Source organism: Lepidochelys kempii, chromosome 1 (assembly GCF_965140285.1).
Source record: "Lepidochelys kempii isolate rLepKem1 chromosome 1, rLepKem1.hap1, whole genome shotgun sequence".
Lineage (NCBI taxonomy): Eukaryota > Metazoa > Chordata > Testudines > Cheloniidae > Lepidochelys > Lepidochelys kempii.
In genome coordinates this window covers 118,513,610-118,538,830 of record NC_136380.1, presented here as the reverse complement: position 1 = coordinate 118,538,830, position 25,221 = coordinate 118,513,610, and the positions used below count along the sequence as shown (strand labels likewise).

The 25,221-nt window shown below is 39.1% G+C and overlaps 2 protein-coding genes and 1 non-coding gene across 13 annotated transcripts in view; 1 reads left to right on the top strand and 2 right to left on the bottom strand.

Moving 5' to 3' along the window:
- Positions 1-25,221, top strand: part of CNOT11 (CCR4-NOT transcription complex subunit 11) — a 33,148-nt gene that overhangs the window by 6,181 nt on the left and 1,746 nt on the right. The window contains exons 3-8 of one of the 7 annotated variants that reach the window (XM_073351824.2): positions 6,208-6,360; positions 6,704-6,906; positions 8,765-8,967; positions 11,156-11,290; positions 14,520-14,616; positions 20,674-20,750. In XM_073351824.2, the coding sequence (XP_073207925.1) occupies positions 6,208-6,360; positions 6,704-6,906; positions 8,765-8,967; positions 11,156-11,290; positions 14,520-14,616; positions 20,674-20,706 (824 nt within the window). In that variant the 3' untranslated portion in view covers positions 20,707-20,750. Of the gene's footprint in view, positions 1-6,207; positions 6,361-6,703; positions 6,907-8,764; positions 8,968-11,155; positions 11,318-11,649; positions 11,761-14,519; positions 14,617-15,838; positions 16,201-20,673; positions 20,751-25,221 lie in introns of those variants that run through there. The other 6 variants (XM_073351796.2, XM_073351815.2, XM_073351805.2 and 3 more) reach the window with 6 other exon arrangements.
- The window catches only part of RNF149 (ring finger protein 149), a 35,744-nt gene continuing 30,906 nt past the window's right edge, over positions 20,384-25,221 (bottom strand). For all 5 annotated transcript variants that reach the window (XM_073351899.2, XM_073351909.2, XM_073351894.2 and 2 more), the window contains one exon: positions 20,384-20,698. The gene's annotated coding sequence lies outside the window, so the exon portion shown is untranslated. The remainder of the gene's footprint in view (positions 20,699-25,221) is intronic.
- Positions 23,590-23,703, bottom strand: LOC140905649 (small nucleolar RNA SNORD89). Its single transcript, XR_012156895.1, has one exon. It is a non-coding gene; the product is annotated as a small nucleolar RNA SNORD89 (small nucleolar RNA).

Genomic DNA, 25,221 nt, shown 5'->3' with positions numbered 1-25,221 from the left:
CAGCTTTTCATTGAGATAATAGTGAAAGCGAGATATTTCTTTTTAAGTGTAAAATGAGTTGAGCTATAATTCTAGGCTGTAGAAACTTCAACCACAGAGCATTTTTAACTGCCTTATATTTGGCTTAAAAAGCAAGTTTTATACATGGAATTTTCTTCTTTGAGGCTGTGAAGACACTTTTTTTACAATATAGGAATAGGCTTTACATCTGAAACATGTCTTTTGTTCTGGTGGCTGTTTTCATGCTTAAATTTTATTCCCTTGTATCCTGTGCAGTGTTTCCAATTCAGAAACACAGGATAACTTCTTATCAGGCAGCCATTACACCTCTTTCTTCAGTTATCTCTTTTGGCAAGCCCAGGTGTTATAACTGAATTTTTGGTAGTTTTTATAAATCTGAGATGATTCAGGTTTTTGTTACTTCCTGTATTGCCTCCAGATTGGGAAGGTGGCTAATTTGGCTGGCTGTATCTAGTAAAAGTGATTCTTTTGGACCACTTGGCAGGAGAAAGAGAGAAAAGGGTGGTGGCTGTGAGTCATCACTTATAGTAGGTCACTTTTGGAGCTACTGATTGAAACAGTAGGAAAGATGGATATAGTAAATGGGGCCAGTTTGGAGCACGAAAAATCCAAGTATGGTCTTGTAAGGATGTGATAACCATTGTTTGAGACTAGGGACCGAATGGCTAGGCAGCAGTTCTGCAGAAAAGGACATAGGGGTTACAGTGGACGAGAAGCTGGATATGAGTCAACAGTGTGCCCTTGTGGCCAAGAAGGCCAATGGCATTTTGGGCTGTATAAGTAGGGGCATTACCAGCTGATCGAGGGACGTGATCGTTCCCCTCTATTCGACACTATTCCTCATCTGGAGTACTGTGTCGAGTTTTGGGCCCCACACTACAAGAAGGATGTGGAAAAATTGGAAAAAGTCCAGCGGAGGGCAACAAAATAATTAGGGGACTGGAACACATGACTTATGAGGAGAGGCTGAGGGAACTGGGGATGTTCAGTCTACGGAAGAGAAGAATGAGGCAGGATTTGATAGCTGCTTTCAACTACCTGAAAGGGGGTTCCAAAGAGGATGGCTCTAGACTGTTCTCAGTGGTAGCAGATGACAGAACAAGGAGTAATGGTCTCAAGTAATGGTCTCAAGATTTAGGTTGGATATTAGGAAAAACTTTTTCACTAGGAGGGTGGTGAAACACTGGAATGCGTTACCTAGGGAGGTGGTGGAATCTCCTTCCTTAGAAGTTTTTAAGGTCAGGCTTGACAAAGCCCTGGCTGGGATGATTTAATTGGGGATTGGTCCTGCTTTTAGCAGGGGGTTGGACTAGATGACCTCCTGAGGTCCCTTCCAACCCTGATATTCTATGATCCTGTGAACTAAGTTTTTAATACCTAATCTTGGGATAATTAGACAAATATTAGTGTGATATTCAACCTATTGCCTGAGTTTTCCTGCCTTAGTCCTGTGTCTCCCTCTTTGAATTTTTCTGAGCATTTTTGTGAATGCTGTATTCTTTGACTTAAACTTTCAAAAATGACTTGACACTTTGGGTGCCCAAATTACAATACATTGAAGGGGTCTGATTTTTCACAAGAGCTGTGTACCTGCCCTCTGAAAATCAGGTCCTTTTTGAATGGTGTCAAATTAAGAACCCCAAATTACTAAATTTGACTGTTTTTGCTGGAGGTTCCATGCATTTTGGTTTGTCCTGTCTTCAAAATACAAAACCAGTAGTATTTTTGAAAACGGAACAAATTCATTGATATTGGTTGCTTTTAAAAATAAGTAGCTGAATGTGCAATGCTTATTCTGTATGTAGTGGATACAACAAAATTATACAATAAATCACATACATAACTAACTTGACTACATAGAGACCTTAGGCTATCTCTGATCTGACATGTTCATAACAGAGACAGTGTGGCTGAGGTAATATCTTTTATTGAACCAATTTCTGTTGGTGAGAGAGACAAGATTTGTTTCTTTGAATAAATGCCTGCCGTTGTCTATGTGCCTCATAGGAAGGCAACTGCTCTTGCTGTCTTGACACCTCGGAATCACCTTTTTGACTGGCTTCTCCATTTATAAAATAACTTGTTTCAAGTCCATATATTTCCCAGTAATCAAAGATGTAGAAAAGAAGTTAACTGAGTAGTCCGTAAAGTATAAAAAGAGTGAAACAAAAAAAACTTAAAAGCTATTGAGAACTTTGTTTATATTTGTCCCTCTTTCCTAGCCAATCTTGTCATGTAAGAGTTGTAAATCTTGATGGCTTTTGTAAAGGTGTTCTCCTATTCAGAATATCCCTGGATTCATTTTAGGGACAAGTTTGGACCTTGTTCTAGAATGTACCTCACAAAGATTTACTGCTATTCAAAAAATTTTAAAGCATTCTGTCAGGATAACTATCCTGAATGTTAAATTACATATGGGAAAGACAACTGATGTATCCTGTCCTTTAATATCTGATCTTCTCTGAGTAATATCCTAAGTAACAATCAGAATTTAAATATGAACAATTTGACTTGCAGCTGTAATTGCTTTTTTTAAAGGGCAGAAATACAGTTTCCTAAGGACTTTGTTTAGATTTTTTTGTTTGATCAGTATTAACTTCTCTTCAACCTGCTGATTTGCAGAATGTTTTTGCAAAATTTGCTTCTGTTTCTTTATTTGTACTTCTGCCTGTTTGGATCATTATCCTGCCAAAAACGTCATTTTCTGATGCTGGTGGGAAAAGGAAGTTTTCTGGCAAAATACTGCCTTTATTCGATACGGTTAGCTTGACAGAAGACTACGTTGGTTAAGGGTAATTGGCTTGTAGTCAAAGCTGCTTTTTCCAATACATTTCAGCACCTTCCGTTAGGAATCAAAGGAAGCTTCCTGCAATTTACAGAAGAGGAAAAATGTAGCACCACAATAGAGATCTCCAACAACTGCTTGCCTTTGAATAGCTTTTTTACTTTAGGTGGCTTGGGTTTAAGGAGCTTATGCTCTTCCCATACACAAATTAATCTTTAGCTCTTTTATTAAGGATTCTGCTTTAAATACAGCTTTTGCTTTCCCTAATCCCCAAGAATTGATCTGGCCTGATCCTGTAACCTTCTGCTTGTGGGCAGACTGCAGTGACCACATGGAGCTTCACTGAGTTCATTGGAGACTCCTTGCAAGCCCAAGAGACTTCATGTGTGCACTGAATTGCAGGACTGGGGCCTAAACCTGTTGTAGATCTCATAATAATATCCGATGGTACTTTATTGTCTGGGAATACTGGGGTCCAAATCAAACCTACAATTTACTATCAACTGTTGACCAGCTATGACCTTAAGATGAACACCACAGTGCCACCAAACTGAAATGATATCTACTCATCTTTTAGATGTGACATTTAGCCTGTTGGATTACTTGTAATGTGCAGGAATTGGTCAAGAATATTCCAAAAAAAATTCTTAGGCTTGTATACTGAAGTTCTAAATAGTTTATAAACCAGTAGAAGCATTCTGAAAATTGGTGAAATTGGATTTTTATTTTTTGCAATCAAATATCTTTTCTTGGGAAACTGGTAAAGAAGTATTCAAGTATATCATACATATCCTTGAAGGAAAAATATCCTACCAAATTAGTTCAGTGAGTCAATATTCAGATAAAATAAAACAGAAAACCACCAGGTACTTTGCAAACTTAATAACTTCTGCTTATTCCTTTGCTTTGATGGCAAAGGTTCATGCTTGCTCCCTTGCCAGCCATAGGAAATACACTTAGAAAAAAAGCCTTTGGACTCCGCAGGCTACCATTATCTGTGGAAGAGAGTTCTGTTATCTGACATTGAGTCTATTTTTGGGAAGGGGTTCAGTTAAAATTTTGAACACTAGATAATTAGGGGGCCATATCTAGCATGAAGAACGTTTCTGCAGAGAAAAGCTCTGAGTACTAGCTCACCAGGTTCTAAATAAAGGGGAAAGTATAAACAAATTCGGTGTAGGTAGAGGCAGTATACAAGCTCAGTTACACAGAAAATGAAGCAGTAGTTTCATTTCAGTACGGTGTCTCTCTTCAGTGACTGCTGGGCACAAAACAAGAGCTGTATTAGTTATGGGACCAAGATTTCAAGCTTCAAATTATTAGAGGCTGAATCTGTTAAGGAGCATGCTACGTAAAAAATGCCTACAAAAGGATGAAAACTCCCTGAATGACTAGATATAAGCGCATACTTAGACTTCCCCTTGCAGATGGAGTCTGTTAGCAATGCTGTGGGGCTGGCATCTGTTAGTCAGCTACTGACTTTTGTGAAGTAAGGTTGACCTATTTTAAAATGAACTGATCAGGGTGACAGAAAGTAAAGACATCCTTTTTCACAGTACTACAGAGGTCATAAAAGTTGGAGCCTGAAATTTAGGATTAGGAATAAAGGGTCAGCTAAACTCCCAAGTCCTCAACTTGTTTGAGTGCTCCTATGACAGAAGCCATGTTACGGTTTCTCAGAATGTATCTATAAGTTTAAAACCTATTTTCCTTTCTCTGTAAGCAGCTTTGCAGTAACAAAGAATATCTACTGGATTTAGTAGTAGTACTGTGTAATTTGTTTTCTATGCTGTGTAATTTGGCCTTTTTAGGGGCATTGTCCACCTCTGAACAATTCTTGCTTACAACTGTAGTCCAGATAGTGCTGGATGTCCCATGCTGCTGGCTCACTTCCAGATGCATAAAATTTTAATTTATATTAGACTCCTAATATATATTTTTTCAATGTAAGCAATTGCTGTAGTTGCTACTGGGATGATGTGACAACAGATGGGGGAAGGTAGTTAGTCTGTGCAACATCACTAAAAACACAGTCCACATCGAAAAATCTTTTACCTCTGATTTAGATTTTCTTATGGCCCCCATTATTGTAGAGTCTGAATGTCTGTTTGTGTGGGTCTTCACACAACAGTGGGGAAAGCGGGGGGAGGGAGAGAGAAATGTAACTGTAAAAATACAATTGGCAGGGGGACAAGTCTGGCAAGAATAGTGCATGAAAAACTACTCCAAACTCATTTTTTGAAACTGACTAGATCTGGGGTTCTAACTCTTTCCATAAGCTAGGTCACATCCTAGAGCAGGGGTTCTCAACCTTCTTTCTGAACCCTCCCCTTCCCCCCAACATACTATTAAAAACTTCAGGGCCCTGCGGGGCACCGGGGTTTGGGGCTTTGGCCCCATTTAGGGTTATCATGTTTCAGGTTCCCCAAAAGAAGGCACTGCCAGAGGGCAGAGGCAGAGGGGGAGCAGGAAGGAGGAGTCCCCTAACCCTCCTGTGCCCCTTCTACCCTGACCTCTGCACTCCCCTTCCATGCTTCCTGGGCACTTGGTGCAGCCTGTCTCTCACCTCCAGCAGCTGCACATAGCTCCTCCCTGGAAACAGCCACAGCCCGTCCTCTTTCTGCCCTTCCCACCAGCCTTGCAGCATGGGATTAGCTCACCTGTTGCAAAATGCAGCCCCAACTGGAGCTGCTCCCTAGAGAAAGGGTTCAGGATCTGGCAGCATGAGGCTGACATGCTGCATTGTGAAGCTGTTTGGTCCCTCACAGCTGCCAGATCCTGCCCCATCAGCTACAAGGGAAGGAACCAGTGAGGCTCTGCAAAAGCCCGGATATAGCCTCTGATTTGAAAAAATCTGCTCAGACAGACAGTGGAGAATCAAAAGAGGCTATGCCTGGGGAAAACCGGACATATGGTAATCCTAGGGTGCCGGGGCTCCTGCCTCAGAGGGCGTGGCCTCCTGAAACAGCTCTTGGCCCCCCACTTGAGAACCACTGTCCCAGAGGATTCTCACAGATAGCTTATGTTCTCACCCATTCCCAGTCGATCACTGCATTGCTCCCATTTGCAATTATGTAAATCCTTGTGACAAATACAACAATTGCTGTTTTCATGGAAAAGTAATACTGGGAAAGTGTTAGTATTTTTAGCTATCTAATGCAGTTTTAGGAAGTGGAAAGGAGGAGAGCCAACACCATGTGACCGACCAATCAACTCTTTGCACACCACCAGCAAATGCTCCATGGCCCACCGTTTACAAACCTGAACTAGATTTCATGTTAACACTGTCTCTTTAAGCCAGTGCTGTTCTAAAGCTCAGATTGTCTCCTGCTACTTTTAGTATTCCTGACATCTGTATTTTGGTTGTATGCTTTAATATCATGGGCTGAACTTTTTTTCAGAGCGTCAGTCTGAGTTGCCAACACAGAGCAAAGCTAGCTTCCCCAGCATTCTCAGCGATCCTGACCCAGATTCCTCAAATTCTGGTTTTGACAGCTCTGTTGCCTCACAGATCACTGAAGCTTTAGTGAGTGGACCAAAACCACCTATAGAAAGTATGTGCATCTTTGTTTACTCTTAAGTTTCTGTAGTCTTTGGCACAATTACTTAAGGAGTGATATAAATGATGTGTTGAGCTACTTTTCTGTAGATTGGATTGTATGTGACCAAGCTCATACGTCATAGTACAAAACTCCAGTAAAAACAAATTCATCTGATTGTACGTTGAAAAGTATTACAGTTGTGGGAGGGAGAGAGGTATTGCTATTGTCAACCTTATATTAAATATACAGTATAATAACCTTCTAAATGTAAAATGATTTTTCATTGAGTAATACAAAAAGGACTTCACCTCTTTACTTTTCCTTTGAAAGAAATCTTCACAACATTGTCTTTCAGGTCACTTTCGACCAGAGTTTATCCGGCCACCACCTCCACTCCATATTTGTGAGGATGAGCTGGCTTGGTTAAACCCAATAGAGCCAGATCATGCAATTCAGTGGGATAAGTCAATGTGTGTTAAAAACAGCACTGGAGTGGAGATCAAACGCATCATGGCTAAGGCTTTCAAAAGTCCTTTGTCCTCTCCCCAGCAAACACAGGTGGGTACTATGTGCTAGCTGCCCTCCCTTCTAATCTTTCCTATGCATGTTCTTGTATTTCATACATTTTAGAAAACTAGGGTCAAATTAAATGACTTAAATAGTACTCAGGTTTCAGAGTAACAGCCGTGTTAGTCTGTATTCGCAAAAAGAAAAGGAGTACTTGTGGCACCTTAGAGACTAACCAATTTATTTGAGCATGAGCTTTCGTGAGCTACAGCTCATCGGATGAAGTGAGCTGTAGCTCACGAAAGCTCATGCTCAAATAAATTGGTTAGTCTCTAAGGTGCCACAAGTACTCCTTTTTTTTTTTTTTTAAAAATAGTACTCAACTCAATATTTGGGGTTGACAGAATTCAATTTTTTTAAATAATTTCAGTGGATAATATCAATATTTGTTTATTTAAGCATTTTTAAATTTTTTATCAATTTATAATTTCCTATATTTGTGAACATTTGGGGTCAGACAGTAATTATTTAATGACAGTAGATTTTGAGATTCAAAAAGTTAAAGCTTCATAACCATTAAAACAGAAATTGTCAGCATCACATGTCAAAATATACAAAGTAAATATCCTTAAATCAAACTCTTAAGTTCTCAAGCAGCATTGTTCTAAGTTGGCCTATCTGTACATTTCAGTTATCATTGATGGAAATATTTTTCATTGTTGTATATATGGTGAAATCAACATATACAGATGATAAATTCTAATCTTTCCACGCCTATTTATATTACATAAAATTAAAATAGTCACATAGCAGACCCAGTGAAGCAGAATGATGGAACTCAAAACAAACAGTAGCCCGAGGTGCTAAGATGGAAGTGTCACTACAAGATTTAAACTCTCTAAACTCCTGTGTAGAGCACTAATCTGTCTGTGGGCACTCCAGAAGTTTGAAGATTTGTCCTGCCAAGGAGTGGACTTGCTTAAAACTGTCTCCAAATTTAGGAAATCTCAATATTGTTTGAGTTGTCTTGTCTCAATACCAAAATTCCGGAGTCTTGGTTTGTGTATGGTCAGGTGAGGAAAGCATTTTTTAAAACTTGGCAGTGTGTGTAGAAACAGCAGATAGACATTAGCTGAACAAATGGAAAATGTGACTAGTAACTAGTAACAGTATTTCCCTGCTAGGATAACCTTGTTGCAGTAATGCTGTTTCAGGTTTGGCAGAGGCTTTCAATAAGATGTTTATTTAGAAATGCTAAGGGCCTAATCTTGTCTGGCTGAAGTTAGTCGGAGTGTTACTACTGACTTCAATGGGTCTTAATCTTATCATTGTACTGTATAAGGAGAGAGATGTTCTAGAACAACTATCTCTTTCTGTCTAAGATAACTTATCAAAGTTGTTGGTAAGGTCAGTTAAACAGTGTGTATTTTCCGGTTCAATGAAAGAGCTAGAGCAAGAGATAAAAATGAAACTTGGATTATGTGGGTTTAATTTTTTCCACAACATACAAGGCTACTAACTGCCATGAGCTTCAAACCCTAGCTTCTTTTAAAGGCTTTTCTGTGCAGTTGCCCTGGGGCAGAAACTGAAATATTAGAAGAAAACAAAATATGTATAAGAAGAAATACTTAAATCCAAGTGGCTAGAATTATTCTCCTTTTGTATAATATAGATGGATTATTGCTTTTGTTTTGCAGGCTACATCATTTTTGTAAAAAATGCATAACCTGTTGACAATTACAGGAAACTTGGAGTCGTTCTTCATATCACTGGAATTTCTGCACAAGGCAGAATATTTTATTAAACTAAGTCATAATAAAATCCAGGCTAGGTTTCTAGTTCACCTTGTGTGGTCAACCATGTACAGTTTAATTCAAATTTAAAATGATGTTGTTGTTTTTTTTTATAGCTTCTTGGAGAATTAGAAAAGGACCCCAAGCTTGTTTACCACATTGGCCTCACTCCTGCCAAACTGCCTGACCTGGTGGAAAATAATCCTTTAGTTGCTATAGAAATGTTGCTTAAGCTAATGCAGTCCAGTCAGATAACAGAGTATTTTTCTGTCCTGGTCAACATGGACATGTCTTTACATTCAATGGAAGTTGTAAATCGGTAAGTGTTCCTTGTCTTCTTAAATCTAAACTTATCTTTGTGAGTTCTCGCACTGGAGTGCTCTGATCAGTGCTGTTTTTTAAAAAAATGAAAGCATAATGTTTCACAGGAAGTACCTGATGAGTTTTACTGATTGTGGCTTTATGCATAGTGGTATAGTCAGATTTGAAAAGTAGCTTGTTCCACTGTGCCCCTAAAGGGTACCAAAGTTAGCAGGAGTTTAGGAAATAGCTGTCAAATTTCATTGAAATAGGTTTTGGCCTGAAAAAGATGGTCCTTGTGCACAAATCAGACATATTAAAGCAAGAAGGGGGAAGAGAAGACTCCTCTATGCTCTTTTACCATAGGACATGATCATTGGCTGGAAAAGTGCTGAACTCATCTGACTAAATATACCAATTTATACTATATAAGCAGACTCACTAAAATGCAGTGAAGCAGCTTTGAATTACCTGTCCTCTTGCCAAAAGAAGTCTGAACACTATCATTCAAAACTGCCTGTATGTCAAGTTAGTTTCATCCCTTTTAAGGGTTTGTTCAATGAAAGGTGTAATATTGCTAATTAATTCAAACAAAGTAATAAACACTTCTTCATGAAATGCCACTAACATGAGAGGCACAGTTCATTTCAGTAGGAGTATTCATAGAAATAATTTTACAATATATCTTAAAACAAGGCTGTGCGTAGTAGTGGTTTTGCCTCTGTGATATGAGTGTTGTGTCCGCCATTTTGTTCTGCAAATGAAATAGGGCAAATCTTGAAATCTTGCTTCTTATTTGAAATTCACATTGAATCCCACCTCTTAATAAAAAAAGTGTAGTTCTATTGGGTTAATGGCAATCTCAGTAGAATGTTATGCTTAACTAGAAGTTTCTTACTTTTCTACATTTATATTTCTAAAGAAAATCAACTCTTCTGTGCTGTTGTAAATCAAATCACGTGACAGTGAATGTATTTAGTTTGAATGGTTGTGGCTTCTCTCATTTTCATGTTGAACTTGACAATTATTTATATGTAAAATTTCTTTGTGTATCATCTGTGTACATCAAGAGAACACTTTTAGTAGGAATAAGCTTTTTTCAGTCTTCACAACTTTATGAAAATTTATCTGATCACCACAAACTTTTAAACTAAGTTTTTGCCTAATAACCACCATCTAATATACAAAAGCATCCTTATTAGAGAGCAGCTAGTTCTATGAATAACAGCACTCATATGAGAAAGTGACAATGTATCCTTTAAAAAAAAAATCTATCTTTAACATTTCAAGATTTGCTAATCAATAAGCCGTAAACGTTTTAATATTGCCATACTTATCTGCTACAGGAATGCACAAAATGACAGAATAGTGCACTTCTGGGGTCTTGCAATAATTAGATTCAGAAATAGTATTAGTTACTGTTGTTTTCCAAAATAGACTGTAGAAATGGCACTAGCTTATTTAACAAATCTGTTCCACTGGTGTACTCTGTACCTGACACAAGTGGTAAATGTTCATGTTTTTACTGTTAGTCCTGCAAGACTGAGACAGATTCTATTTCATATTGTGCATCGGAATTATTCCATTCAGTTACATCAGGTACCTTTGCTTTCATTGGGTTTAATTTAGGTCACTGACCATTTTTAACGTGTGTGTGTGTGGAATAAAGAACGTAACTTCTCCTAGGGTATATCTGTCTACACAGCAAAGGGGCTGTGGGGCTGCTTCATTGCTGTGTAGACTTCCGAGGTTGGGCTCTATCCCCATCTCAGAAGTCTACACAACAATGAAACAGCCCCGCCGCTCATTGCTATGTAAAGTTTGTAGAGGAGTAGTGAAAAAACTTCACTTGTAAATTGATCACCTTTGATATTGAAATTGGAGACAGATTTCAATGCCATTTTTAGTCCTCTTAGAATAGTATTGTACTGATACTCCTGAGGCCTATGGGGAAGCACTAATAGAGAGATTTTACAGCAGCTCATCTTAACTGGAATGACTTTTTTGGGGTGGAAGAGAAGAATCAGAAGATGTCCACAAGAGCATGTGAAGGGTGAGATTGTCGTTTTTGCCTAGAGTTTATGGAAATACAATCTGGGAGCATTTTAATACCAAAACTACTACTAGTGTGAGTCTGAGGAAGTACTGCTTCTACCAGGGTAAAGTTATGATCTCGTTTCCTTGTTTCTCGCTTTCTCTCTCCTCAGACGCCTCCCCTGTTATCTCTACTGTTTTGCAGCAGGCAGAATGAACAGGAGCAACAAGAAACACACAGTTCTTGTTCATTCAGTCAGCTGGAGAGCTGTGCCACCTGCTATAGAGGGAAAAGTCCTACATCTGGAGTCAGTGCAGTGATTCTTTAACAGAAGGTTCTGCTAGATCATGTGTTACTTTTAAAAGAGTCTACTTAGAGACACTGACAGCAATGGATTTTGATGCCTCTGTATAATGCTACGCTTATGGATGCTGTAAACTTCTAGAGCCAAAGCTCCATTGCATACGATGGGTACAACAGAACTGTTATGCAGGGGCATTTCTTTGCAATTTAATCTAGTTTGTGTGTTATGTAAATAAAAGCAAAGTCACACTCGAGAGTTTGAAAATGCCAGAATAAAAGTGGTCTGTGCAGCTTTAATTGGGCCCCCTTGTGCCTGTACGTTGATAGTCTTTATTTACATGATCACATACAATTTTTCCACAGGACCCCCACCTCCTTCAGTGCACGGGATGTACTTGCTCTGGATTGGAATCAGGGCTGTGTAGTGAAACAGACTATCTAGAACCCTGCCTCATTCGTTGCAGAACTTGGAAGGTGTGTAGTGAAGAGAAAGGATGACCTCATGGTTAAGGCAGTTGGAGAATTGTATCCTGCCTCAGCCAGAGTTCCTGTGTGATGCTACACAAGTCACTTGAACCAAACCCTTCGCAGGTCGTCACTAATTGTGTGTTCTTCATTTTCTGGGTGCCTGACTTGATTTGCAGAAGTGCTGAGCATTCAGAGGAGGGTTTGAATAGTATGCAGTACATAAGACTTAAGGGCCACATAGTGAACAATGAGTATAAAACAAAATATTGAACAGCTGCTCTGCTCACTTAGTGAGCATCATCCTTCCTGTGCCTTAAATGAACCAGGGGTCTTGTGGAAAAAATACTGTATCATAATGCATACACACAAGGGAGCCAAATTAAGCCTGCACAGGCAACCTTAAATCAGGTATTTTGTGACTCTTGAGTGTTTGACATGAAGGTCACCCCCTGCCAAAATTTCAAGTCCCTGTTCCAAAGCATGGGGGCAGGGGAGTGCATCAGAGAAAAGGTCACCAGAATATTTTAACATGGGCAAAACTTATTTTTCCCTTGTCTCATTCTTGGAAATGGCTGAATTATTTTGGTTAACGTTTAAAAAAAAATCAAGCTGAGGTGTAGACATCCAGCATGTAAAATTTCAGCCCAAATATTAAAGTTTGGCAAAGTTATAAGCAACTGAAAACAGGGTCTTAATGGGAAGGGTAGTGCTACCTTACTCTGAAGTGCTACCAACCCCACCTATAATACAGCTGATTTTTTTTTTTGCTTCTGGCATCAGAGATGCACTCAAATTTGCTTAGTTGGGACAAACTACTGTCAGATAAGTATGTTCTGAGAAGTTTTATTATAATAGGCTTGGATGTTGACTTCCAGATCTATTGTAATTGACCAGTTGGGTTTCATACCCATGATTAAATGTTACTGTAGTGATATGTAGCTTGCTTGTATGTTCATGCATTAAGCAACTATTTTTGAATGAGAAGCCTAATTCTTCTTCCCCTCATGCCAAACCCTGTAGTTTTCTTCCTTCCTGTCCCCACTTCAGCACTGCAGACTACTTTTCTGGATGTTTAAAAAAGAAAAACTGCTAACACTGATCTGCATTAGTCTCCTGAGTAAAATGTTTTAAGTATTTAACCTGAAAGTTTCCCAGAGGCTACAAGCTAAATGAGAAGTAGTTGGAACTTCTTCCCCATCTCTTGGTCTTTCAACTATTCACGCAAATTTGTGAAGCGTTCCATACTATTCAAGGAGTTGTTAAACACCTGGTTCCATTCCTGCAATGTTGATGAATCAGTCCTCAGGTGCGCAGTATAAGTACCAAGCCTTCCCTAAAGCTGCCGAGTTGACAGTTCTACCCACTTCGAGGTAGTAGCCATCAAGCTGCTAGGGCCTCTGCTCTGCTTTAGGAAGGAATGGCAGTAGGTAAATGGGTACCCCCCCCCCCCGGCACAGTGAAAATCACATCAGTTCTGATGCAGGCAGGGTCCTCCCCACAAAAGATACAGGGCAGGAGTTTTCCATAAAATTTAAAATGGTTGGCAGTGTCAAAAGGGAAGTTTGAGGTGAGGGAAATCAGGTAAAGTAAATGTCCTGTGGGATATAAAAAACACTTGCAAAGTCTTATGATAAGACACCTACTGACCTACATGCTCCAGTCTTCCGAACCACTTCATTAAAAAGCCAAAACCTTTGTGATCCAGCAAAGTTCCATACTGGTTGCACAGCAGTCTAGTGCAAGCTGGAGCATCTTGCAGAACTGCATCTAACTGGCATACTTCAAATGTGATGTAAGATCATTCCTTAGTTGTAGTACCTCTCTTACTTTGTGGGTATTGAAACAACTTGAAAACAACTTACAAGTCCCCTTCAAACAAGTCAGATGGCAGTTGTACACCTTAATGATCCATTAGTATAGTACATGTATTGCGTGATTGAAGATATTATGTCTATAGCACTATTCTGAAAGCACAAGCTCTCTTGCTTTCTCGTATTTTAAAAAAATGTTCTCTAGCTCGCTCTTTGGTGAGACACTTCTGGTTCTTCACACCAATAGTGTGATTAACATGTTTAGTCATTTTAAAGTCTTTTGAACTTATTTTGAAATCCAGATATTAATGATGATCTAATTCCCATGATTTCTAAATTTAGAACCCTGAAAAAAAACTAAGGCAAACTAACGTTTTTGAAGCACAAAATAATGCTGTTCCAGTTGTGTATTTTAGAAGAAGTGTTCCAGCTTCTAGAACTTGATCTCTGATGCTGATATACACAATTGCATTTGATGCTTGCTACAGTATGAAATTGTCGCTCAAATAAGCTCTAATCTACTCAGATAAGTAACTTGAGAGTTTCTGTTGCTCTGCATGCAGTGCCCATCACTAGCTTCTGTAGGGTGTAAGAAGTGCATCTGCTTATTAGACAGTAAAGATCACATGGGTGCCTTTGACGTAGGCCTCCTGCACGGAGACATCTAGAGAGTAACATTAAATAAAACCAATTTCTATATTGCACTTGATGTAAAAATAGATTTGCCTTTTGATGTTGGTGTCCGGCTAGTGCAACGCACTTATTGGACATAACTAAAATGTTTGGAGTTATGGTCTTTTGACAACTCCCTTAGACATTACAGTGGATTGTCAATGAATCGTATACAAATTTGAATTATGAGGGTAACTATACTTGTCCATTGTTTAATGGTACGATGGATGATTAACTTGCTACTTTATCTGTACATTAATCAGCTGGTTTTACATTTAACAGGCTTACTACAGCAGTTGATCTCCCTCCTGAATTTATTCACCTTTATATCTCCAATTGCATCTCTACCTGTGAACAAATTAAGGATAAATACATGCAGGTGGGTATTTGAGAATGACTTGGTTAAAAGTCAAGATGAGGCATCTTCAGTAGTGAGATTTAATAAGGTGACTACATTGGGAATTCACATATTCCCTCTTTACGAATTGTGACTTCAAGAAGTAAAATACCGCTTTAATGAAATTCTGATGTTTAATAAGCATATGATTGAGTAGGGGTTGTTCCTTCAGTATTTTTATAGGCGCACAGGTAGTAGTCTTAATTTTCTGCAGAGTACTTCATGCATTCAGTAGAAAAGTAGTTGTACAGTGCTTCCCTTACATTATTCAGGACTTTATATGGTGTCAGAGAGAGTCAGATCTCTCACTTGGTACCCTTCTCTCCATCCACATATTAGATTTTTACCTCTTCTCCCTGTCCTCAAGCTTCCAGATCCTTCCACTTCTAACTTTATTTCTGCATAGCGCTGTGCTTTGTCATCAGAGAAACACTCCAGAATCTCCTGCACTTTTTAGTACTGCAAAGGGAAGTGCCCACAGTTAACAAAATAAACAGAAGGCATTCTGTTTCTAAGGACACGCTATGCAAAAAAAGAATTACACTTGAAGTGGAAACAAAATGGCTCTCAGGGCTAATGTGTGGCATTTCAAAACCTTAGCAAATGAGGCAGCACCCTGTATTTCCAACCTTCTTGCCCTGCGATTGGCATGGCTCCCAGCTTTTTAAAATTCCTCCCAGTCTGAAAAAATCCACAAATTCTACATCCTCTAGCATGAGAAATTATTCTGCAATAATTTCTTTCTTTTAGGAAACATTACTCTTAAAATGAGTTCTTTTTCCTAAAAGTAATGACTAAGTTATCCTTAATGCTCAGTACATATATTTAATATCCTCTTGAGTCACTCTATTGTGGAAATCTTGTATTCAGATCCAAGTTTTTGCCCAAGAGGTAGCCATGCCACCTACGTATAAAGTAAGTGTACAGTGGTAGGACCTAGTTCGTACAATCAGTAAAAAAAATTTCATGCAGGACTGAAGAGCATGTCCAGCTCCCTATCCTTAACATTTCATTATAGGGCAGCAGACGGGAAAAATAAAGGGCTAAATGCAGATTGTATAAATCTTGAAGTGAAAAGGTTGGTAAACTGATATAACTAATTCTAGTTGAATTGTCACAAAATACCAGTACAAAGGGTCAGACTCTTCAACAGAATTGCTTGGGCATATTTTCAGATATTAAAGCCAGACCTTTTCTGTTTCAGAACCGCCTGGTACGTCTCGTTTGTGTCTTTCTCCAGTCTTTGATCCGGAACAAAATTATTAATGTACAGGACTTGTTTATAGAAGTGCAGGCATTTTGTATTGAGTTCAGTCGGATACGAGAAGCAGCTGGCCTTTTCAGATTGCTGAAGACATTGGATACTGGGGAAAACCCTTCGGAGGCAAAAGCTTCAAAATAAGACCCTTTCAAAATTTGGCGAAACAGCGGTCAGCTGAATGTTCTGTATCATTACTTTTTTGTGTATAAATTTTAAACTTAAATCAGTGGATTGCTTGGTTTAATACTGTATAAATAGCATTTTATGCATAAAGCAAGGCAATAAATATTGCTTTTCTGATACTAGACTATCTTGAATTTGTTTTGATTTTTGACACTGGACACACCGTATTTTCTGTCCTTGACTATTAAGCCTAAGGAACAATAATCCTTAATGGAAGAATCTCCTAAAGTGCAAGCATTGCTTACTTCCAAGGGACTTAAATTTTACTGGAGAATTATGTGATGCCCCTGTCCAAGAAAAATAAGCTTGGAGGGGGAAGGACAGAACATGAGAATGTCCAACATGTTCAGTGAGTTGTTTCAAATCATGCTAAGCAAGCTTAGAATTGCTACTGCCAGTTGAAACTGAGGGAGTGATGTCACTCCAAATTCCATCATGCCAATTTTTTTAATAAATTCACGGTACCTGTAGAGGTTTAGATTAAAAAAAATTACATTTCTAGGGAAAATATAGATGCAACATGCTAATCACTCCTTTTAATCTTTAAAGTAATCGTGAAGGGTTACTCCATCAACAGTTCTTGTCTCAATATTCTGAGACTGACATGGCTACAACTACACTGCACGCATCCTAGAATAGATTTCAGAGTGGTAGCTGTTAGTTTGTATCAGCAAAAAAAAAAAAGTACTTGTGACACCTTAGAGACTAACCAGTTTATTTGGGCATAAGCTTTCGTGGGCTAAAACCCACTTCATCAGATGCATGCAGTGGAAAATACAGCAGGAAGATATATACACAGATAATGAAAAAATGGTTGTTGCTGTACCAACTGTAATGAGACTAATCAATTAAGGTGGGCTATTATCAGCAGGAGGGAAAAAAAAACCTTTTTTAGTCATAATCAGGATGGCCCATTTCAGATAGTTGACAAGGTGTAACAGTAGGGAAAAATTTAGCATGGGGAAATAGTTTTTACTTTGTGTAGTAACCCATCCACTCCCAGTCTTTATTCAAGCCTAATTTAATGGTGTCCAGTTTGCAAATTAATTCCAATTCAGCAGTTTCTCTGAGTCTGTTTTTGAAGGTTTTTTGTTGTTGGAGAATTGTGACTTTTAGGTCTGAAATCGAGTGACCAAAGAGATTGAAGTGTTCTCTGACTGGTTTTTGAATGTTATAATTCTTGATGTCTGATTTGTGTCCATTTATTCTTTTGCGTAGAGACTGTGGTTTGGCCAATGTACATGGCAGAGGGGTGTTGCTGGAACGTGATGGTAGATGTGCAGGTGAATAAGCCTCTGATAGTGTGGCTGATGTGATTAGGCCCTATGATGGTGTCCCCTGAATAGATATGTGGACACAGTTGGCAACGGGCTATGTTGCAAGGACAGGTTCCTGGGTTAGTGTTTTTGTTGGGTTGCTTGTGAGTATTTGCTTCAGGTTGGGGGGGGTGTCTGTAAGTGGGGACTGGCCTGTCTCCCAGGATCTGAGAGTAAGGGATTGTCCTTCAGAATAGGTTGTAAATCCTTGATGTGCTGGAGAGGTTTTAGTTGGGGGCTGAAGGTGACAGCTAGTGCCATTCTGTTACTTTCTTTGTTGGGCCTGTCCTGGAATAGATGACTTCTGGATCAGTGTTTGTTTTTTTTCCTCTTGCTAATAGCCCACCTTAATTGATTAGTCTTGTAACAGTGTGTATGGCAACACCCATTTTTTCATGTTCTCTGTATGTGTGTGTGTATATATATATATATATATATATATCTATCTTCCATTGCATCCATCTGATGAAGTTGGTTTTAGCCCATGAAAGCTTATGCCCAAATAAATTTGTCTCTGAAGTGCCACAAGTATTCCTCATCCTAGAATAATTATTCAGGGTGACCCTTAACCTGAGATTGAGTGGCCAAGGGTTTGGTGACTGATCACTGCTAGGTACCTATGAAGATGAATCCTGAGAAGGGAGGATATTCTGAAGGCTGAGCTGGTATTTGTGAAAGACTATCATACCCAGGAATATGGGAGTCCAGCAAAATTTTTGACTGGCTCCCTGGGTTGTTCTGAGGGTGACTTGACTCAAATAATCCAAGGAAAGACACTGTAGTTCAGGTGTTATCCATGTATCAGCTGCTTCCCTGAAGGAGAGTGCTGTGGTGTTCAGTGCACTTGTAGCATAACTGCTGTCTGGTCCTAGGCAGATGGAGGTGCTCTTGGTACTGCAGTCTGACCTGACACACTTTGAGCCAGGACTAAGAGTTCTGGTATTGAAGCGTCTGGCAGTACCACAGACTGGTTCTGAGGAAACCCTAAAAGCCTGGTCTGAGGGAGTGTAACAATCCCTCAAGTCTGGGGGCTGTGCCTCTAACACAGCCCATCTTACTGTTGCTTTCAGCAGCCCCTCTGATAGATTCTCTTTTATGGTACTGGGGAAGGTGACTGCTTCCTGGCAACTGATCTGTCACATTGCTTAGTTCTGTGGGTAGCTGTGTCCATGTGAGGATGAGTAGAAACAAGGGATAGTGATAGAATAAATCAATATTGCTGCTGATGTGCTGCAGAGTACACAGCCCTGATTGTAGGCATAAGGCTGAAACATTCCTAGCTTAAACAGGGTTGCTTAAATTGCACATGGTAGATAGTTCTCTATAGTAGCATGCCACTTCAGTAAGGGAGTGGTAGAAGCCTAATTCACAAAAACTCACCATTACACTAGACGGACCTTCTGTGTGCACACCTTAAAGACCTGTCCATATCATAGCATGGGTAAATGCAGTATTTGAGGACCTCCCTATCTGAATTTTTAATTGTAAGGATTACAGGCATGAAAGCTTCCTCAAATTTTTAATGCATCCATCTCAAGCTGACTAGAACAATCTTGCTATACTAGGTTTCAGAGTAGCAGCTATGTTACTCCTGTTCTTTTTGCAGGTACAGACTACCTGTGGCATGTTAGACTAACATTTATTAGAGCATAAGCTTTTGTAAGCTACAGCTCACTTCATCAGATGTATAGAATGGAACATATAGCAAGATTATATATACACACAAATTGGAAGTTACCATACAAATTGAGGCTAATTAGTTAAGGTGAGCTATTAGGAGAAAAAAAACTTTAGTGATAATCAAGATGGTCCATTTAGACAGTTGACAAGGTGTGAGGATATTTAACTTCACAAAATAGATTCAATGTGTAATGACCCAGCCACTCCTATTACTATGCATCTGATGAAGTGAGCTGTAGCTCACAAAAGCTTATGCTCTAATAAATTTGTTAGTCTTGAGGTGCCACAAGTACTCCTGTTCTTGTTATACTAGTCCCTCCTCCCATCTAGCTTCAGAAGGATTTCATGCCCCAGAGCAGATGACTGAGAAGGAAGTGGGAGAGGCCATACAGGACTTGCACCTGGCTTGTTCTTTCAGGGAGGGGGGGGGGGTCCTGTAACTCTCACCTAGGATCTGAGCCCAGATTTAATGATAAAAGACTAGTACAACACCTCTGTGTTCCTACCAAGGAGTAAAGAACAAGTTTTTCTCAGTACTGCATTCAATGTTGAAACTCTAGCATCTTTAGGAAAGAAGCTGAAGAGCCAGTTGTATGTGAAGCAAATTAAAAGCTAGCTGGTATAATAAGGTTAAGAAAGCAGTCAAGTTTTTAAATACCATTACATTTAATAAGCCCATACAACTTACAGGATTTTAGGTTTTTTACTAATAACTTTTTAAATACACAATACATAACATTGATTTCTTTAATTCAACATTTTCTTAAATAGTTTAAAGTATACAATGAAAAAAGTTTGATGTACTGTATCCAATCAGTGCAACCAAGTTTATTAAAAAGTTAGCACTAGGCTTGCCATTATCAAAGTCAAACAGTTTGAGTAGTAGTTTACTCATTCTGGTTTTGCTCAATATCAATCAAGTTTGAACAAGTTATTTCTGTGGATTGAATGTTTTCCTAAGCGTTAGACCAAAGCAGCCCCTGTAGTTGCCAGTCAAAGGCAAAGTCCCACCAGTGGACTCAAAACTAACACATTTTCCTGTTAAGTTTTTAATGCGTTCATTAATCATATCAGATGATTCCACTTGGTGACTGAAAGAACAAGAAACCTTCAAATATTAATGGTAACTCAGTGAGCAAGTTCATCTAGCAATTACTTGCAGATATAGTCTTTCACCATAAACAGCAAACTTAACTGAATTAAGTTTGACTTAGGGCTTTAAGAAAAAAACTAAAGCTCTCATGACTACTTACTGTATTTCATTAATTCAGTAGGAGTTCCACTTTCTCATCCCGTTTTTCAGACTGAAATATATTCTTTAATTAAAAATGCAGCAATACCATGTTGTAGATGGAATACAGTATAAGTGATACCTACTAAATTAGATCCCTGTCCAATTAGAGTATAGGTGGACTTATTAAGTTCCCTGGTAATGAATTCTCTTACACAGATACATGCAAACAATCAAAGATATCCTACTTTAAACAATCTCAGGTCAAAATTTTGCCATATGGCAAGTTATCCAAGAATAGAGTTCAGTACCCAGTTTGAATACATGAAAACATTAACTTGATATATGTGCATCTTTTATATTTCCAGTTCTGGAATCTTCACACCATGTCACCTGTATGAGAGAAGAGAATATTAAGTAAATAGCACAAAGTCTGATTAAGAAGGTAAGTTAGAACGTTATTTTGGTGCAGCATTGAAAGTTGTAGAACTGATGAAAGGGAAGAGACTGCTTGTTGTGGCTGAAGTCAGAAAATGGAAAATAGCACTTGTTCATTTAGCTGCTGGCTGCCACATTTCTCATCTATAGGGCAGCACCTACCAAATTCCATCATACTACTAGGTTGAATCTACTAAGAGCACTGTCATTTTCTCCCAAGTTAAACTCCAGTTGCTCACTCTGTTCCCCAGGGGCAGAAGAGTTGATCTGACGCTCCCCTATTGAATAACCTCATGTCTTCCACCAAGAAGTAGTTCTGCATTAAATAGCACATGATGTTGAAAGTCACTGATGGAAGCTATACACAACCTCCCAACTCCGGTAACTTAGATTTTCTTAAATCTCCACAATGAAGTCATTGCCCTTATGATCTGCAGCACTCTTATTATTTGGAGCTTTCTGGAGCACAATTTCCCAATTTTGCCAAATGCTGTGGAGTGGTTCTAAAGTGTGACATTAGGGCACCTTTATTGTTCTTTGTAGCCTGTACCATATTTGGGATTAGGTTCCACACACTGAATATGCCAGCCTTAATTTATTGTACATCTAGTCTCAAGATTACTGGCATTGTTCATAGTAAACTTATCAAAACTCTCCTCTAAAGAAAAGAAGCCTGCTTTGGGGTTATATAACTATCCTAACCAGAGCTGGCAAAGCATCCAACTGCAGCCATAATATAAAAATCACTAACATTGCTCTCTAAACAGTCTCAACACCCCTGTAAGGCACAATTGTTCCATTTTACAGAGGGAAAAAGTGAGGCAGAAGTCCCAGTAAACTAGTGGGAGGTCAGATGAAAGAACTTTCACACCACAGCTTATGTAACTGACAATATAATAGAGGCCAAGAGGTTAGAAAGATTCAAAATGGGATTTGATATGTTATAAAAGGTGCTAGAATTATAGTAGTAAATTTAAAAAATAAAATAAAGGGCTGTGAAAGGGATATAAATCTTCATGGTTTTCAAGGTTTCACACAACCTCTAGCCATTAGTGGGTTAACAGGAAACATTCCCACATGGCAGGTTATCCCATAACTATTGCAGGAGTTTTGGTACCCTCTCTCAAGCATCTAATATTGGCGACAAGATACCCGGATAATGGATTCATAAAATAAGGCCAGAATAGACTAGTATCATTCTAGTCTGACTTTCTGCTTCGCACAGGATAAAGAACTTCATCCAATAATTTCTGGATCAAATCCATAACTTCTAATGGAACTATAGCATACCTTTTAGACACACAACTAGTCTTGACTCCCCCATGTAACTACTTGCAGACCATGATCAATTTATCTCAACCTTCTCATGGATAAAATATACTGAGACTAAAAAAAGCTCAATTTAAAAGGCATATTTTCCAGACCTTAGATCTTTTTATAGCTCTCTTCTGAAGGCTTTCCAATTTGTGAACATCCTTTTTGCAGTGTTGACACCAGAACGGGACACAGTATCCCAATAATTCTCACTAATGCCAGATACAGAGGCAATACCACCTCCTCACTCCTTGTTTTTCTAAAAAATAGGAATTACGTTGGAAGTTCTGTAGCCTGTGTTATACAAAAGCTCAGACTAGATAACAATGATCCATTCTGGCCTTGGAATCTATCAGTCTACTAGATATGCATCAGTTTATACGCCCAAGGATCATATTTACCCTTTTAGGTACATCACCACAGTGGGAGCTCATGTTCAGGTGACTACCTTGTTTTCCAGTCATTACTTTCAAAGATATAGTCAACTCTTTTCTGTGTAACATACATTATTTGTTCCTAGATGTATGATCTTGCACATGGTTGTATTAAAAACATTCAAATAAGCACTCTTACCATGCGATCCAGGGCCGGTTACCACTCTACCAATTTGTGTCACCTGCAAGTTTTTACCAGTAATGATTTTATATTTTCTTCCTGATCACTAAAAGATACTGAATGTCACAGGGCAATGAACAGACTCCTGTGGGATCTCATTAAAAACAGTCCCATTGGGTGACTATTCTCCATTTACATTCTCCCCCCCCCCCCATTTTCAGTTAACTAATTTTTAATTCATGTAATATGAGCGGTTGAATTTGAATAGTACTTTTTAAAAAAATCAGTATGTCATACAAGACTAGGTCAAATGCCTTACAGAAGACGAAGTATATTTTATCAGTTATCTTTATCAAGCAAATCTGGAATCTTATTTAAAAAGAAGATACCAAGCTTTCTTAACAATACCTGTTTTCCATAAAAAAATATTGATTGGCATTAGTTACACTGCCTTCTTTACTGATTGTGTCCCATACCAGCATTTCCCTGATACTGTCTGGGACTGATGTCAGGCTAACCTGCCTGTAATTTCCCAGGTTCTCATTTACCTTTTTTTAAATACTGGTACAACGTTTTCTCTCTCGTCCTCTATCAGTCTGATCCAATATGGCAAGTCCTGTGTTCTGGACAGGCAAGATCTCTCAGTTATCTATCTACCTCAGTTAATTCTAATACTGTTTAGCCCATTTATGTAGAGCAGTGGTTTTCAACTTTTTTCATTTGTGGACCCTTAAAATTTCAAATGGAGGGACAGACCCCTTTGGAAATCTTAGTCTACGGACCCCAGGGTCTGCAAACCACAGATTGAAAGCCACTGATCTAGGAGGTCACTTTACATAGTAACACTAGACTGCTTATCGACTTACGACAAGGGAAATATTTCAGGAGGTTTCTGACAGTCTTTTGCTACCATTTGAAGTCCAGAGAGGGTTTCTTCCACCACCTGTGTTTCTCCACCTACCTCTAGAAAAGTGGTTACTGAGGTCAGACTAATAATTCGCTTCAGGAGACTTTGTCATTGTGCTTCCAAAGAGAGCAAACTGCTTATGGAGACACTGCAATTCGGCCTTTTATTGTCATCATTCCTCAGCAACACAGAAGTCCTTACAAAGCTTGGCATAGCAAAAGAGGAGGATCCCTTATGATTGCATCATATGATATTGTTACTGATAATCAGAATTACAATAAATCCTAAATGAGTTTATATACATTTAAGCAGCTATGAGGGACACCATAACTATTCTCACGGAAGCTGTGGATTCTCAGCACCTCTGAACAACAACAAGGTGTCAAGTTGAGCACTCAAATATTGGGTTGCACAAAATTAATGGACGTTTCTGAATTTCTGTCTGCAAGTGACTTGGCTATGGTTTCAAAAAGTCAGTGGCGGAGCTAAAAACATATGCCAGGAATCCTTGATACCACGTCTATGCTCTACAAGACAACACCTCTAAATCAGTCAAACTTAATGTTTTGAAACAGCTTGACAATGGTTGGCTGGCCCTTTAAGGGGAGTAAGGGTCATCTTATCTGTGACAGGCTCCTGTAAGAGAAGTCAACCCACACACACCAGGACATAATTAAATCTAAGGTGGCTGATTGGTAGCTAATTAGCCTGATACAGGGTTACCAGGGCTCAGCTGGGGGGTGAAAGTGTTCTAGAAACAGGAAGCTCCTGAGGAAATATGCTCCCAGGAGAGCTCACCAGATCAAGGAGTCCAGAAGGTGCTCTTCTAGGGACAAGGAACTCCCAAACAGTGGCAGAAAGCCCAGCTTGTCAGGAACTACACACTGCTCCAGAGAAGAACTGCAGTTGATATAGCTCTGCTGACCCTTGGCTCTGGGAAAGGATTCTCCTCAGATAGTGGCAAGAGGCCTGATTCCAGTGAAGAGACCTATGCTGAGAGAACCCTGCTAGTACAGGGCCCGGATGGAAGGAAGCACTGGATCCAGGTTGAAATGGATAAACTAAGACTGATCATCTCCCAGCTAAGACTCTCTGGTGACGTTTTGCTTGTATTTTCATTGGGCCTCATTGAATGTACAGATGACACATTAGGGGAAACTGAGCCAGGGAAAGTCGGGAGCACCATGCTTGGCCAGCAGAGAGTGCTACAGTGCAGGTATGCTGTGAGACAGCTTCGTAATCTTCCTCTGAAAATTTTATAAGCAAATTTGCAGATTCTTTAACTTTCTTTGCCACATTTCTCTCCAATCTTACATGCTATTCTTCAAGTGAGCAGACAATCTATTCATTCCTTTTCACTTTTTAATGGCTTATATATAAGGCCCTACTCAATTCGGGATATTGCAGAAATTGCGGATCCCACAATGCTACAGTTCCACCTAAATTTTCTCAGCTGTGCCGCTGACAGACAGCAGGGGATCCCAGCCGCCCAAGGGGTTTCTGCTGTCAGCCTTGCACATGGATTGTAATATAGTTGCAGTAAAATGTCTGGTTATCAAAAAAATGACTAGGCATAACAATTCTTGTGTTTATATTGTTCCAGCAAATTTTTTCTTAAATAGGATTTTCCAAATTACCACAATTTTAAAAAGGCCCATTATTACTTTTCTGCGATTTCCTACTTCTTGTCCACCACTCAGCC